This window comes from Nanorana parkeri, unplaced genomic scaffold (genome assembly GCF_000935625.1).
Source record: "Nanorana parkeri isolate BGI_ZX_2015 unplaced genomic scaffold, ASM93562v1 scaffold100, whole genome shotgun sequence".
NCBI classification, from domain to species: domain Eukaryota; kingdom Metazoa; phylum Chordata; class Amphibia; order Anura; family Dicroglossidae; genus Nanorana; species Nanorana parkeri.
In genome coordinates this window covers 434167-452453 of record NW_017306368.1, presented here as the reverse complement: position 1 = coordinate 452453, position 18287 = coordinate 434167, and the positions used below count along the sequence as shown (strand labels likewise).

The 18287-nt window shown below is 40.9% G+C and overlaps 1 protein-coding gene across 1 annotated transcript in view; it reads right to left on the bottom strand.

The window, feature by feature from the left end:
- BIRC6 (baculoviral IAP repeat containing 6) overlaps positions 1-18287 on the bottom strand; it is a 258916-nt gene that overhangs the window by 29749 nt on the left and 210880 nt on the right. The window contains exons 69-70 of the mRNA XM_018552891.1: positions 3507-3652; positions 1786-1896 (exon numbers count right to left, since the gene is read on the bottom strand). Of these exons, the coding sequence (XP_018408393.1) occupies positions 1786-1896; positions 3507-3652 (257 nt within the window). The remainder of the gene's footprint in view (positions 1-1785; positions 1897-3506; positions 3653-18287) is intronic.

The window sequence follows — 18287 nt, the reverse complement described above, 5'->3', positions numbered from 1 at the left end:
GTCCCGCAGCTGGGCGGATCCAGACATAATTGTCGGGATCGGCTTCAGCTGCGGTGTCTCAGTATACCGCGAGCAGCAGCTCGCGGTATACTGCGGCGCCTCAGTATACCGCGAACTACAGCTCGCAGTATACTGAGCCTAGGGTGACGGGAGGACGCTAGTTTGTGTCCTCCCATGAATCTAAGGAGAACTATGGGGAAAAGCCCTAACCCCATAGCTCTCCTTTAATAAATCGCTTTCTGAATGCCAGTTTTTAAAAAGTTTTATATGCAGTGACCTGGCTGCAAAGCTCCTTCTCATTCCTCTCTCTGCAGTGGGGCTACCCCCCATGAGTTAATAGCTCATTTTGTTTAGGGGAAAAAAAAAAAGCAGATTTACTTACATGATTCTCAGTCCTGCAGCCTTCTATGATTCTATCTACATTATCTACACCACAGTAATAATAAATTGCATAATTTATAAAAAATAATTATGAATACCGGGTGCAACCCAAACTCCAGAGTTCAACAAATTAAAATGTTGCTGCTCACATTGCTAACTAAGAGATACTACATTGGAGCACTCCTTCATCTAACAGACTTGGTGAGACACACGGTCATTCTTCCTCAGTGCTACAAGTATGTGTGAGACAATTGTGAATAGGGGTGCGACTGTTCATCTATGCCAACACACAACAGTTAACAGAGAATTATGGGGTAACCTTTTTATCCCATAGTTCTTTAGGGTCAGGGAAAACATATACTAGCGTCCTCCCGTGACCCAAAGCTCAGCATATAGCGGGCTATTGCTCGCTATACACTGAGAGCACCGCAGCCGGGACAGATCCAGACAATACTGTTGAGATCCACCTAGCTGGCTAATAGACATTGGGCTCTACCTATCTAGAGGCAGAGCCAGCTGTGCCCGCCCCATCTCCCGTCCGTTCCTCCAGTCAGGGCTGGAGGATCGGAGAGGGGGAATCCCTGCGGGGACTAACAGTCACCGCTCACTGCGGGTAGATAATTGGGAAGTGATCGAGCGACGGTATGTGTTTGCTCACTTCCCGATCAATAGAGCCGATGTGTGACAGTTTCAATGTCACACTTTGGCTCTAACTATGAGGATGAGTGTAAATCACTCACCTCATAGTTCTCCTTTAAGTAGGAGGGCAGGCAGCACATTTCCACTGAGAGAAAAGATTAATATAAGCATGTCCAAGCTTAACCTAGCTGATAACATGCATCATTAGAGGACTGCAGAGGGGGAAAAAAGAGAAATTTCTATTGGGCTTTATACTGTACAAATGTATAAATATTTTTAATTGGACAGCAAAGTGAGTATAATACATTCGGTATATCATAACTCCAAACAGTACAGAACTCCAGTCAAAAGACTAATAACGTATGTGTTAAACTGGTCATACTACCACCTACTGTAACCATTACTGCAAATAATGGGAGTAGGTTGCTAAGGAAAAAAAAAATGACGTAAACTTTTGCTGTTTTCCCAGGAAGTAATTTTTCAATTAAGTGTTCCAAAGTTAAAATAAACATATACAAGATCCACTTATGAATACTCATTTTTCAGCATTAGCTTGTTTTCTCATTACTTGTTAATATCGGTGTATATTCTTCTATACTTGGAAAATTGATCTAGGTTACCCAAATTAAATAAAACTTATTGCATCTCTCGCCTTAAAAGTAAGGTTCTTTAATCATGTGAACTCGACAAAACCAGGGCAATTTGTCTGCTGGTATTAATCTTTTACAAGTAACAAACATTTAATAGAAAAACACACTGTCTTACCGAACTGGAGCTTTTTCATGACAACCACATACTTTTCTTCTAAGGACCGTAAGACCAAAAAAGGTTTGGACTTCACAGCTACCTTTTTAGAGAACTCGGCCAGCTTCTTCTCTAAAAAACATAGCACAAGTTTAAAATTCATAACATTGAAAGAAGCATATGATGATATTTTACCTTATAAGTCCAAATGTGCCATAGGCAATATGACCTTGATTGAAATTAAGAGGCCTTCATAGCAGACCTGAAGCCTCAGCAGTGCTGCTCGTTGATAGTGTTTATTGGCTTATCACTCATCTTATTCCTAAACTACTGGGGACCACTGGAATCTCCACTATTAATGGATTATTCAAGGAGGCTTTAGAACATGTTCTCATGCAGGTAATAGTTTACAGCATGAACAAGGGCTCCAACTTCACCTTAACCCCTTCGTGACGGGAGACGTACACTGTACGTCCTAAAAAGTTCATTTATCAAGCAGTCATAGTGTAAAAAAAATAAAGTGTAAAACAAAATTAGGAAAATAAAAATTATAAATATATTTATTATACTATAATTAATATAACAAATTCTAAAAAAAATAATAATAATCAAAACTTGTGAAAAAAAAGTGTTTTATTCTAGTTTTTTTCCTCATTTTTTTAATTTTATTTAAACTAAGTGAGGCGTTAGCTACACGTGTTTGATATAATTATATACCCCTATCTGTCCTCTAAAAAACAATATATAATATGTGTGGGTACATTTAGTAAGAAAGTATATTACTACTGTGGAGGAATCGCACAGCAAAAATGTAAGAAGTGTGTCAGTCATTTATGAACAGAAAATGAAAACTAGCTCAGTCATGAAGGGGTTAAAGAGACATTAAACCCTCAGATTTTTAACATAAAACAAAACTGTAATGTGTGCCTTACTGTTATCCATGGTTGTTTCCCTTCTCTTTGCTGCTCTTCCTTTTAAATCCGTATCTCTTCTCATGCTGGGCAGAACTTCTGTTTTGCAGCTGACTGCCTTGTCTCTGAAATGGATACATGGTGTCTGTGTGTAGGTTTGCAACCTGAGCCAGCACTACAGGAAGAGGCACTCAGCTGCAAATGGAAGTTCTCCCCCAGCATGACAAGAGATACGGATTTAAAAGGAAGAGCAGCAAAGAGAAGGGAAACAACCATGGATTACAGTAAGGCACACATTACAGTATTGGTTTATGTTAAAAAATCTGAGGGTTTAATGTCACTTTAACCTTGAGGTCTGGCTCACACAGAAGCGATTGAGCTTTTTGCACGTTTTTCAATGCAGACATGTCTATGGGACCAAAATCGTGAGATAACCGCCCGAAAATAGCTCCTGTACCTTTTTGTGCGACAGGCGATTTTGCCCGTGTGACAACGCAAAAGGTGTGAACAACCTCCATTGACTTGAATGCGAATGTGTTCTGCACGATATCGTGCGGATTTAAAATAACCTAGGTGTGAACCAGAACTGAAAGAATGGGAGATCGGGTGAACCTGCATCATCTACAACCTCACAATTACAGAATTGTGTCTAAAAAATGCTTTTTAGTCTGCTTTTATATAAATTTAGTGATGCTGTTTATGCTTGCCATTCTGGAAGATGACAGAGGTTCCTCAACGTATAAATGTTTTAAAAGACCAGTTTTGTATAATACGGCCTTTTAACAGATTAACAGGCAAACCTCCGTTTAAAAATGGCAGTCTAGAGCTTACCTTGATTAGCTTGACGAAGGCTAGTGGTAGCAAGATACACAATCTCTGCAGTTCTCTGTATATCTGGCACAAGCAAAGTCAGTCCTTCTGGCTCAGGATCAGAGGCATCTGGTTTCACCCCAGCTTTGACCTTATCTTTCTTAGACCTGTAAGATTTAGGGCAGGGAATTAAACAAGATGACAACATCCCTGCTCAAGCTGGGTATCGCAACATTTTTCACAAAATCATTAATCAAGTTAGCATCACATTGGAAATGTAAATTGACACAATCTGGGATGTTAGCATTTGTTTAATTATATCCAAGGTATGTCATCTTAAAACAAGTTTTAATTTAAGTTTCAGGTTTACAATTATACTTTTTTCTACGCTCGACGAACGCTCTACAAAACGCTCAAAAATATAAATCCCATTGTATTCAATGGTCTCGTTCCCACCTTGGCGTATTTCCGCCCGTCCCTAACGCGCTACAAAACGGCCCACGCCTGAAAAGGTACATGTACTACTTTGGGCCGTTTTGTTGCGCGTTTCCATTGGGATACAGCCAAGTAGCCTTCGGAAACGCGCGTTTGTCGCGCGGTAAAAACGCGCGACAGACGCGCATATGCAATACGCCTAGGTGTGAATGAGACCTAAGGGTAGCTAGTGTTTGTTTGTAGTCCAAATCAGGAGAGCAGGGTGATATCACAGCTCCTTCATAGATTCAGTATGGTGAGTAACCATTGAGCGTTGCTACTCAAGGACAGGGAGTGTGTGGCAGTGTCACCAGGTGAAAGTAAAGGAAAGTTTGAAAAAGCAAACTAATGCAGCCACCACATCTAAAGACTGATAAATTGCAATTAAATGTTTGCTTTTAGGTTTAGATAAGCTTTAATCTGATACTACTTCATTACATATTCTATTATACTTTGAAATGTATACTATAAACATCTGATTTTATATCAGTCATTAAATGCTAAAAGCCTGCAACTTGATGACATTTGATGTCTCTTAACCACTTCAGGACCATATGACTTGCATGTATGTCCTGGGCTGCTGCTGCAGCCATGATCTTTGTAATGTTTTTTTTTCCATCAGGCAATGCTTGTGTTGCCCCCATGGTTTTTGGGGACCTCTGCTCCTCTGGAGGGGCCAGGGCCACATCAAACAGCGCCAGGATGGAGAGCGAGAGCAGACCGAGGAACATTCATTCCCCGATCTGCTCTGTGATCAGTGAAGCAGGGAGCACTGTGCTCACAGCACTTCCTGCTTTAGAACTGTCAGCACTTCCTGCTTTAGAACTGTCAGAAGTGCCAGTTACACTCATTCCTGTGCTTGATCGTCTGTATTGGAAGGCAGGAGAGACATCAGGGGTGTAACAGACACCACGTCTCCATAAATACAACTTGTCACCTTGAAATGCTATCACATAGGTGCTTGTTAGCAATAAAGGGAACAAAGTAAAAAATTATGAAAAAAAAAAAATAATTAAAACCAACCCTGCCACCCCCCCATCTCCAAGCGAATAAATACATGCGTAGGGCATGCACATGTACGATTTTGCCCCACAGTTTGGGTATCGCCGCAAACATCATAGTGAGAATAGTAATTCTGGGGCCAAAGTCATCTTTTAAAGTGTCGACTATGGACAATTCTAAATATAATTTTTTTACCATTGCATTGGTGCATGCAATATTAACTCGTGACATGTTTGGTATCTATTTACTTGACGTGACCCCATTTTTTTTTTTTTTACCAAAAAATATTGGGTATTAGATTGCCTTTGTGTGCACTTAAATTAATGTTTTTTTTTCTCCTAAAAATATTTGATAAACATTTGTGCAAATATTATGCAACATAAAAAATGCAGCTATCATTTTTTTTTATTCTACAGGATTTCTGCTTTCAGGAAATGTATAATTGTTTGGGGGTTTTTGAGTAATTTTCCATACAAATAATTCAGATTTTAGTGTGTGCAAAACGTTTGAAAATGGTACTATGGTGATTAAGATAGAGGGAAAAATGTAAAGGGGTAACCTTTGCTCTACATATGATGTTAAAACAACCTTGCAGGTCAAATACATTACAATCAGACATCCCAACTCTCCCGGACACTCCGGGAGTCTCCCGCTATTAGATAGCGGCTCCCGGGAGAGAAACACTTCCTCCCGGAAAGGTTTAATCTGCTCGATCGAGCAGATTAAACCTTTCCCTGCGATCGTTTTTTTCCCTCTTTTCTGACTTTGGGAGCCGCGGCCCGTCGTCAGTCAGAAAAGAAATACGAATGCATAGCTAGATTCCTATTGGCTATTGCACTTTTCAATAGCCAATAGCAAACTAGGTAATGAACCCGCCCACTGCTGCTGTCAATCAGCAGAGTGGGACCTGAATTTTTCTATCAGGTCCTCTTCCGGTGATTGAAAGCAGCAGAGGGCGGGTGCAATAGCTTGTTTGCTATTGCAAAGTTTAAAGTGTCGACTATGGACAATTCTAAATATAATTTTTTTACCATTGCATTGGTGCATGCAATATTAACTCGTGACATGTTTGGTATCTATTTACTTGACGTGACCCCATTTTTTTTTTTTTTACCAAAAAATATTGGGTATTAGATTGCCTTTGTGTGCACTTAAATTAATGTTTTTTTTTCTCCTAAAAATATTTGATAAACATTTGTGCAAATATTATGCAACATAAAAAATGCAGCTATCATTTTTTTTTATTCTACAGGATTTCTGCTTTCAGGAAATGTATAATTGTTTGGGGGTTTTTGAGTAATTTTCCATACAAATAATTCAGATTTTAGTGTGTGCAAAACGTTTGAAAATGGTACTATGGTGATTAAGATAGAGGGAAAAATGTAAAGGGGTAACCTTTGCTCTACATATGATGTTAAAACAACCTTGCAGGTCAAATACATTACAATCAGACATCCCAACTCTCCCGGACACTCCGGGAGTCTCCCGCTATTAGATAGCGGCTCCCGGGAGAGAAACACTTCCTCCCGGAAAGGTTTAATCTGCTCGATCGAGCAGATTAAACCTTTCCCTGCGATCGTTTTTTTCCCTCTTTTCTGACTTTGGGAGCCGCGGCCCGTCGTCAGTCAGAAAAGAAATACGAATGCATAGCTAGATTCCTATTGGCTATTGCACTTTTCAATAGCCAATAGCAAACTAGGTAATGAACCCGCCCACTGCTGCTGTCAATCAGCAGAGTGGGACCTGAATTTTTCTATCAGGTCCTCTTCCGGTGATTGAAAGCAGCAGAGGGCGGGTGCAATAGCTTGTTTGCTATTGCAAAGTGCAATAGCCAATAGGAATCTAGCTATGCATTCTTCTGCCTTTTTTTTTATTCCGACGACTGCAACTGTTAGAGTACTAAAAAAAACAAACCTGCAGATAGCAAATAAGCTATTGCTTCATGTGCTACCTGCCATCATTTCAGGTGGGTGCTCTCTCCCAGCCCCCCCCCCCCCTAACCACCCCTCCGCGGACAGGGTAGAGGGCACCTCCCTGAAATGAGAGGGACACCTCCCTGAAATTGCTTGTTTCAGGTTGGGATCCCTGTTACATAAACTTTCTACTTAACACCGTATTTACCTTTTAGCATCAGCCTTTATTAACTACTTCTTCGCCTTAGCTATTATATTGATGTTTTTTTCAATTTTTAACCATTCATATTTAACCACTTGCTGTCCGGAGCACATCATTTCCGGGTCCAGTGATTGGAGGAGAGATCAGCGGCTGTAAGCTTGCTGATCTCCCTTCGATCCATCAGGGGAGACCCACCATGCCGGTCCAGGGCTCTCATGGGAGACAGCGGAGCACGAGAAGCGGACAGTGGCACCGGTGGTTGCAGAGCGGGGGTGGGGACATGCATCGCCTCCGTACAAGCGATCCAGCGCCTCTACAGACGCCGGATTGCTTGTATTTAAACAGCAATTGTGTCAGTTTAAAACAGTATCAAGAACAAGGCTGCTGCTGCAGCAGCCGTGTTCGTGGTGTAAACACTTCCAGCGGATGGCGTGTATTTACGTGAACCCACTGGAAGTGGTCATTTCATTTTCATTCACTTTGAGCAGTTCTAAATACACTCTGGAATTAGGAGAATGCTGCAACTGATTTTTTACATTTTAATTTTAACAATTTAATACACTTGACGACAGTTTTTAACAAATAGAGTATGGTGAAATGGAAATGATTCTTTAATAGGTGAAACTCTCTATGCATCACCATGAAAAAGAAATAGGACTAACTCCATCCAGGATCAGCATTAAAGTTAATTATAAATGGAAGCATACAGTTCTAAAATGTAAAAACAAAAACAGATGAACACAACACAAATATTTTAAAACACTATTAAGGGAATTTATCAAGACTGGAACAGCTGTGCACAGCAACCAATCAGCTTCTCTCTTTCATTTTCAAATCTTAACTGGACTCAGTAATGAGAGAAGCCGATTGGTTACCCTGGGCAACTGCTTCAGGTTTAGTCCAGTTTAAAAAAAATTCTCCTCTATAGGTTTACTAAAATTGGAGCAGACAGAATCTGAAGCTATATGCTGCTTACGTTATTTATATTAATACAAATTTAAATCCACCAACACCGCTGACAGATATGCTCCTCTGCAATCTCAAACTGCCTTAAAAAATGCAGCCATATCAGATGTTTGTCTGCCATAAAATCTCTGGGGTGTTTTGGGAAGCAACAAATCAAATCTACCACATTTTCTGAAATATACTTAGGAAATAAATTCAGTTGCAGTATGATTAGATGGCAAACCCAGAGGGATAAAAGCAAAGACAGGAAGGTATACTGGGTTACAGCCAACTTGTGCTACTACAAATAAATTAAGTTTGCTTTTTCCTTAGCAATCAGGTTTCCTTGTTTCTAACCATTCAGCACATTATCTATTTGTTGATGAATAACTCTTTTGAGGTATTTTCCTAGAAATTGGAGAAAACTAACAGCTGTCAGAATGTTTTCAGTATAAGAAGGTTTGCTACGCAAGGAATCTCACTACAAACTGTGGTTATGTCAGCAAGCACAAGTTGACACTCTTGCTGATCAATAATTTAGGACTAAAGCACATTTAAATTGCTATTTCTAGCCTACAGAAAATCAGCATGTCGCAGAAATCTGCAGTACGCAAACCATAAACAAAAAAAAATTGTAGCCTAACATTTTGCCGTCCAATTTGGCAAGTACAAGTCAATAAAAACAACAACATTGCAACGTGGTTTATTCTAGCTCAACAAGGGAACCATTTGTCCTAAGTGACTGTTTATAAGAATAAAACCAATTATGATTTGGGATTAGACTAAATGAATGAATTGGCTAACATAGCATCTTCTGCTTACACAGCACTTTTCTTCACAAATAAAGGACGCAATCTCATGCCAGCACACACTTTTTTGTAGTTTATTTTTGCAGACCCTCACTTTGTAAGATAGCTGGTACAGCAGAAAGTAGCTTACATCTGTCTCTTGAGATCAGAAGAGAATTATATTTTGCCTTGGGATTTGAAGCTAAACCATTCCACCCCCTGAAAAATGTTTGCATCATAAAAAGAGAAAATATTTTGCCAGCATGGCTTTCTCTTTAGATTCAGTGGGAAAATTAATCTTGTTCAAACCTTTACAATGGGCGCTTGTAATGATCTGTCTCTTTAGCACAATTCACAAAAAAGGTAATAATTGCAACCATGCTCCAATTTAAAAACTTTCTATGGTATGCCTACTGATCAAGCAAATTTGTTTCCACTGAAAAGTATAAATACACCTATTAAGATATAACAATAGGTTTTGCTCTGCATAAAACTTGGAGGCTATTTGGGGGTATATGTACTCTGTGGTTGGTTAAAATATTTTTCCTATTACTAAATGGATAGAGCGGGCACTTTTTAGATACCAAAGATCTCTTTGGCACCCCTTTTTTTAACCAGTTGCCGTCCGCCCGTTGTAAAAAAACGGACGGACGGCACTGCTGCATTGGCGGATTGCCGTCTCCAGACGGCATTTTTTTTCTGCTCGCGCGAGCCCCCTAGTGGGCGCGCATGGACAGAAAAGACCCATGCAATGCAAACATCCGTTACCGGGTGTTTCACATATAGACGATCGGCGGCTCTATAGCCTGCCAATCGTCTATATGTGCTCGTTTTTTCGGTCCCCCCATCTGCTGCCGCCCCCCCTCCTCCTGACAACTCACCTTCAGTCCCGGGATCCGCTGCCCGGGACCGGCTTGGAGGTCGTCAGGAGGAAGAGAGATCAGCTCCTTGCTGATCTCTCTCCGGGCTGTGAATGCAGAAGTGATGTGTATTACATCACTTCCGCATTCACCTGTCAGTCATCTGGCTGCTATAGCCAGAGAAAAGAAGCTGATGAAGCTTCTTTTGGGGTCCACAGGTGACAGTGTAATGTCTCCATAAAGAGGACCTGTCAGTGTGCCTTTGCTATTATATAGGGGGATTGTTATCCCCCTATATAATAGCAATAACAATAAGTGCAAAAAAAATATATAAATAAAAAAAATTAAAAAAAGTCACATATAAAAAAGTAAAAAAAAAAACAAACACAAAATGTTCAACTTCCCCTCCCCCCACGTTTACGCACAAACGTAAATATGGGTCCGGTGCACCAGCGCGCGAAAACGACAATTGCGCTACACACGTTACATATCGCCGCGAACGTCGCAGTGAGAGCAATCATTTTAGGGCCATCAATCACTGATAACACTAAACTGATGAGCGGTAAAAGCTTTTAAAGCGTCGCCTGTGGCCAATTTAGGGTATTATCGTTTTTTGAGGTTTCGCGCGCGCACGCAATTTTAAGGCCTGACATGTTTGGTGTCTTTTTACCCGACGTGACCCCGTCTTTTATATTTTACCAAAAAATTGGGTAATAATAAATGTTTTATCATTTAATATAGGGGAAACTGTTTTTTTGTAAAATTTCGGTAATTTTTGCTTAATATAATAAAAAATAAAAACCCCAGTGGTAAAAAAATTCCACCAAAAGAAAGCTCTATCTGTCCCAAAAAAGGGTATAAAATTAATTTCAGTACAGCGTTGCATGACAGAATAAATGTTAAAGTACCGCAGCGCTGAATACTGAAAAATGGCCTGGATGGGAAGGGGGTTTAACACCGCGGATGTCAACTGGTTAAAGGTCTCCCCATAAGACTATGTGCATGTAACATATTTAAGGCATGTTAATTACCTGTAAAAACCTCCCTTGTGTAGACATCCAATAGCCCGGAGCCTGTTGCTGCATGCCACCATCTTGGATGTGATGTCAGCAGCCCTAGAGCTGTCACTCAAGTGACACTTTATAGCAGGGATATCCAAACTTCAGCTCTCCAGCTGTTGAGACTACAAGTTCTATAAAAGGCACTGCAAAAATCTGACAGCCACAGGAATGACTTGATGATACAGACGAATGATGGGATACGCAGTTTCACAGCTGCTGGAAAGGCAAACTTTGCCGACCCCTGCTATATAGTGTTTCTTAATTGCTCCTACCCAGACAGCTACATACAAATGTAGAGAAGTGACAGGTTTCTCCAGCATCCTAGCCTCCTGCACCGTCAGGGTGTCTAGGATTCTTCCTCAGCTTGTCAGGCTGGCATCCATTGTGATGATCTCCCAAGAGACTGGAGTTGGAGAAATCCTATCTTCCAAAGCTGCATTCCAGTACCACCAGGCCAGACACAGCCTGGTCTTTGACTGGCAAGTTGACTCTTGGACAGAAGAATCCAAGTTTTTCTTGTAAAATCTCTGACTTGACGTGTCCAGGACCAGACCAAGATTCCACATAAGATGAGCTGGCTTCATCAAAAACTTCTGAAGATGCAGGATCCAATAGAACCTTTTCAAGCTCTGAATGGTTTGCTCCACATTGTTGGTCAGGGTCTGCATGGACTGTTTTCTCAACAGAAGGTTGTCCAGAAAACCCAAAATGGGGATGCCCTGGTAACATAACCTTGGTCAATACACATGCTGCAGAAGACAGACAGAATGGCAAGGCCACAAACTGAAAAAGATTGAGGACCCACAGCAAAGCGAAGATATCACTGACATGCTAGAAAACTAACAACCTGCAAGTATGCATCCTTGATGTCTACAGAGGTCAAAAGGTCTCCCTGATGAAGGCAGGCTGTGACAGATCGGGTGGATTCCATTAGGAATATTAGCAACTAAATTAAGACATTCAGGGCCCTGAGGTCCTAGTTCTTAAGTCCCTCCTTTTGAAACTATGAAAAAAATCCTTGCAACTTTTCTAAAACAAGAACTGTGGCGATTACCCCTGGCTCTAGAAAAGCCGCAGGGGCTGCATGGAGGTCTGCTAATCTGAGCGGTGACACTGGAATGTTGAAGACACCAAGTGAGAAGTCTGTTGGGAGTGGAACTTTAGCTTAAAGCCTGTTGAAACCACCTCCAATACCCAAAAGGCTAATAGATGTGCCTTGACTTTGGAAAGTGGATGCGCCCATTGTTGCTAAAGAGGACTTCTTTGCAGATTTGGGGGATTTAGGGACCCAGGGTTTGAGATCTCTCTGCTTAGGTTTTGCCTTAGAAGCTAAAGCCTGGGAGTATCAAAAGGAACTATTTATTGCCTCAGAGTAGTAGTTGTTCTCATCAGCTTAAGGCCTAGGCTTCTTTTGCTGGAGTAGAGGAGTAGTCCTACTTTCAATAACTTACTTGATGAGGGTGTCCAACGCAACTCCAAAGAAACATTCACGCTTAAAGGGCATGTGCAGCAAACTATTTTTAAATGCCTGCTCTGCAGACCAAAATTTGAACCAAAAATGAGTTCTCCACATGAATTCATATGAAAAAGCAGACAGGAGATCCACTAACCCATTTACACAGTAGTGCAGGGATGTTGGCATGAACTCTAAACACCCCACAAATAAAGGATTAGTGTGGAGTAATGCTAGTTTATTGCCATGAGTTTTGGCCAAACCCATAATGTTTGGAAAAAAATAACATCACAGCCATGGCAGGTTGCAATGCAGGGACTGCCAGGAAAAACTAAATCCATATACACTGATGCATCCTCTACAGGGATCTTCAGAGTTTTATTAACTAGGGACAATGTTGGGTAAACAGCAGGGACAGACCACTTCTTAAAAAAAGGCCTCCTCAAATGGGTATCGGACTGCAAAATATTTTGAAGGTGTAAACCGTTTTTATCAGCTTTCCAGCCAGCATACAGAACATCTAAAAAATGTTTGTGCATAGAAAATTGTTTAGTGGTGCTAAGGCCCTCAGGGTTCGGAGACTGGTAGCAGCACTAAATAGTAGCTACAGGCTGCATGTCCATCTTTGAGTTGGCACAAAAGGCATCAATAAGAGCCAAAAAGGTCTCCTTAAGCCTAGGAGTTATAGCAACCACCTGCAAATTTTAAGGGACTTCACCTGGTAAAGATTTGTGACACGCCATCAGACAGAGCCTCTGAAACCAGGGATGTAAGGACTCAAGCACTGGACAACAGACTGTTAGTGTCAGGTCCTTATGAGAGAACACTGCAGGACGCTATGGAATAGTTAGTGGATTGTGTCAGACAGATCTGATAAAGCAGGAATACTCTCATTGTGTTTGTGATCCGACATGTTGCCTGCAATCGGGAACAATTTAGCCCAAATATAAGTAGACATTGTAAGTACTAGCAAAAATGCTGGGAATAGGAAAAGTTAAAATGGCTGGAGGTGGACAGGTTACTGTAGGAATATCTGAGGTGAAACTGCATTTCTGTTGGAATAAGAAGCAGTGGCGGTAGTACGAGCTCATGCTGAATGGTGGGAAAGTGTCCCCGTGACATTTCACCTAATGACACAGCACTAAATTCCTAAGTTTTTACTAATGGTGACCAAATGGTCAAACTAATTAGCTCCTGGTGCTCAGCCCACAAGGCCTACACATAAATGAGTCTTTAGAGAATGGGTCACACTGCGCCACAGCTCTGGACCTGGAAACTGCTCTGCAGCGAACAGTACACAGGGGTCTGGAATGCATCACAAGCAGAGCCCAGAGCCTGGTAGTCACATTCCAGGCAGTCCCTGCAATCATCCTAGTTTATTGCTGTTACAACGTTACATCCTAGGTTACAACGGTTCAGATAGCTGCATAAAGAGACCAGCTTAAACAGTGTGTAACGAAGTAGTGATTGACGGATACATTTTGATAAACAAAGGGCTAGTAAAAACGGGTAAACAGTAGAGATTCTAGAACACTAGCAAAAAACTCCTGTGAGTAGGAGGGGTTATACCAGGTCACGCTTTTTCTTTTGCCAATTTCCAAATCCTCCTGTAGTCAGCAGTATAACCCAAATGTCTCTGAATCCTGTTTCCCCCAATAAACTAAAAGAAAAACGTTTTCTTTGGCTACACTACTGAATTGCATTTGATCTGATATTCTTTGCGGGGAAGGGAGCACCAAACAAAAATATATGAAGTTACAAAAATAAACAGAGCCACAAAAATGTATTTATTACATTTCTATTTGTACAAATTACTTACCACTCTAACATATGTATAATAAATATGCAGAGATTCCATTAAACCTGAAATTACTTTCAAAAGTTCCTCAAAAGGTAAGGAACATTTCCCCCCCCCAGTGAGGTCTTTGTTTTTCAGATTATACAAATGCGTGCTCGTCACAGAATATATAAAGGTTCCCATACACATTAGATGATCATCAAGCAATCCTATAAAAAATAAACATCTATAGATGGCCACAGATGGCACAATAAACGGAAGCAAAACTCCAAATTGCCAGTATATCTTGTGATTATCAGGCTGTTTCTAGATGCCAATAGTGAGGAACACGTTATCATGTAGGACGATTTTGAAACCTGTAGCAAAACCTTCCATTATGCAGGTCCCCATATCTCTTATATAAAAGAGAGATGGACTGAAACTACCATGCAAGTGCTGCTGGCAGTGTAAAGGTACCCATATGCCTATCGATTTTCGTCCACGAACAGTCTTTCACACGATAATCGATCAGTTAATGGAAACCCAACTAAATCAATCACAACAAGAACACTGCACATGCGCAAACGAAAATCTGTACTGTCTATCGACAAAATTCCATGCATTAGTATTGGTAATGGATTATCGAAATCTACATTGGTCTGTGCTTGATGGGTTATCTGAGCTAGAAATTAAAGAGGGTTCTTGGTAGCAACCAAAATTTCCAATTGAAAGTCTACAGGTGTATGGCCAGCTTTAGGCTAGGTTCCCAGCCTTTCCCACTGCTTGACCAAGAACAATTATGTGCAGCTGTGTGGCATGGGATTGGAATTTTACTCTCAGATGCTCATACAAAAAATCTACAGTAAAATACCAGTACCAAGTTAAAGAAAAATGGTATAAGCATGAAATAAGCTTAGCAGATGCCAGGCTTTTTTTGCAGGTTAAGTTTATTAAGATCTTTAACCCCTTTGTGACGGGAGACTACACTGTACGTCCAGCCACAAAGAGACCAAATGACTTGTCACGTACACTGTACGTGACGAGTTATTTGCTGCTTTAGAGGGCTGTTAACAGCTGAGAATCAGTTTTTAACATTCATTAATGGATGCCCTTACTACAGAGGCATTCATTAATGAAAGGGTTAACCTTTTTCAGACACCCGATACCTTAATATCGGGTGTCTGAGAGTCAAAGCAGAGGGACACACATGCCGGCTTTTGCTGGCATTCTGACAGCTCGTATAGATCGAGAGAGATATCTCTCTCAAGCTATACTGGCTTACTGGCTATACTTTCATGAATAGATACATAATGTGTCTATTCCTATAGTGTATCTATTCCTGAAAGAAGAATGTTTCAGTTTGCTGATCATTGTTGCAACAATCAGAAAACCTTTTCAGCGTGGAAGTGCTGGCAACATCCTCAATTTTTAGGGACTCCCTGACAGCGCGGACCAGTGCTGAAACCGTCTCACGTTCCTGGACCAGGAGCGTAGACGCAGCCTCATCCTCACTGGCAGAATCAGGATGTGAGGAATCACCCGGACCAGGATGAGGTGATGGCGCGGGCAGTTCCCCCTCCTCTTCGGAATCCCCTGACAAGGCAGGGGACGGCAAAAGGCAGGGCGCGCTTCCTAGGAGGATAGCAAAAATGTCAAAAGTGTGTCAGTCATTTACGAACAGAAACTAAAAACAAGCTCAGTCATGAAGGGGTTAAGTTCATTAAGCTCTTTAAGTTCCAGAAAATAATGTTGTGAACATAAAGGCAGTCGTTAAGAACTTTTGAGAAAAATAAAGCATGACCTCCGATTTTCAGGAAACCAAGTTTCAACATTGCATTTCATCATATGAGATAATATGCTAACATAATCTTGCTATTCTTGGCATGAAGTGACTATTTCATGGTGATGCACTGGTGTCATATGTCATGGTTGTAAAAGATATGTATGACACGGTCCCTTAGCATAATTAAACATCTCTAGAATTGGAAAGCTAAGATTAATATAATTTTAAATGAATAGAATTAGCAGAATACAGTTTCTTATAGCAACCAGTTTTTTTTTTATATGTATTAAATGAAATATGTATGCCGAGTGCTCACAGGCAGCTAGGTAAGATAGATGCTCATTGATCCTGACCTACAACATCTGCAGTCAAAAATTAACCCATTAATTAAGCCAAACATTGAGCAGCACTTTTGCTTGTTTGCCCTGCATGCATTTTATAACTTCGAAGGCTGCAATGAGCACTTCCCATTATCACACCTGCGTTCCCGAGCTTTTTCACAAGCCTCTTTGAAAAGCCGCATCCTAATGCCAAAATCCTAGGCTGAAATGCATACTGCTTTCAGACATGCTAACCTTCTGGATAAAATAATGCTGCACCTCGGATAACTATCAGCTCCCACAGACCAAGTGATGGAAAAATCTTAGGAAAAAGGAAGACAGGAAGACACTAACAATACAGTTCCAGGGAAAAGACCAAATCTCTGCAATTTTCTCTCATGTGCCTTTGCAAAATGTAAACATTGGCACATATGTTAACTATATCCTCAATTATGAACGAATGGGAGTGATCTACATCTCTTCATTTTCATTCATGATTGTGGTTATAGTAAACAAATAATGTACTCAAAAGTACCTAAAAGTAATGTAAAAAATAAAAAACATTTTTATGTCGGTTTCGTTTCGATTTTAATATTTCCATTTTGGTGCACCTCTAATTATATATATGTGACCTGTTAGTTGATAGCGGGAATAATCCTGCTCTTGCCGACTTAGTAAATATACTCCTGTGACCCAAAAGAAAAGTATAGCCCAAAAAAGGATTGGCTTTACTTTTTTTTACTTAGCCTTTTAAAAAAAAAAAATATTGTTCACTAATTTCTTTGGGATACTGGTTATATATCCTTGATATACATTTAACCATACTGCTCTAACCCTCTTAATATTAATGTACACATATACACACAGACTTACGTACATACATGCTACTGATCCAAAATTTTAGACCACCATTTTCTTTTAGGTCAAGTGGCAGTAAGAAAATTATTGCTAAAATGGCAGTGAGAAAAAGAGGCTTGTCTGGGCCAGAAACTACCACCAGTGGACTCGCTAAACACCGTGTTATGGATCAATGAATCAAAGTTTGAAACATCTGGTATATTGCACTGGGCTTTTGTATGCTGAATGGATTGTCTATCAGCATGTAACAATTGTCAAACATGGAGGAACAAGTGAGATTAATTGGTACCATTTAGCTTAATCCAGATTTGGTGACTTTCACAGAATGACTGGCACCCTGATTTAAAGGGCCTACCACAGCATTTTGCAGCATCATGCAATACCCTCTGGCCTAAATTTAGTTGGTCAAGCGTTGCTCCTATATATATTAAATACACACACATATACACCGCATAGAGCAGATTTGAGTAATCATCCACTGCCAACTGTTTACTAAAGATGATTTACAGCCCTGACCGACCAACCGACCAAGACAGTACACATTGTGGAACCCACAGAGCCTGGAGACATTATCAGCATCTATATTCCCAATGTATATTATTCCCCCAGTAGTGTCCAAGACACTATCCCCCGGTGTCTGCACTAGCTTCTCTAAAAGGTGTGCCTTTACAGTCTGAACTGCTTTCTTTTGCATCCCCCCTGCGTATCCACACTGTTAAATGCCCATCTTTTCCCTTATAGCGTCTGGCACCTCTCCACCTACTGTCCACATTATATTGTGTGGTATCCCTTTCCTGTCTACATTACAGTTTCTATTATGTGCTTCCCCATCCCCGCATTCTAAAGCACTTACCACTTTCCCATCTACATATTCTCTGTAACCCTTCCCACTTTTATTTAGACTACAATTTCTGGTAGCCCCCACTCGCCATGAAGTCTGACACAGTTACAGAAAATGTCTGCCCAGAAATTGCAGAGGAAGAAGTAAAAGCTGGGGGAGTTAGGGGAGACCCCAACAGGGTGAAACTGTCCAGGCCATCGATACCAAACCCCAGAGCATTGGCACGGCGACCTGCTCCACAACTGTAACTGGACCAAGAGCTAGGATAGGATGCAGGATCACTCCCTCTGTGCCTATGATCCGACATACTACAAGATGTGTGCCCAAAAAGGGAAGGCCCTGTGACTTTTTGCAGCAGTGGTCAATAAAGCACTCTGCTGCCCCCAGACACAGTAAAGTTGGAAGGTTCTAGAGCAGAACCCAGGGACATGGATCAATTTAACAATCTTCTCTCCCTCCCAGTGGCAGAGCTAAGGAACAAAGGGCCCTGGTGCAAGATTTTTTTTGGCCCCCCCCCAAACCCCC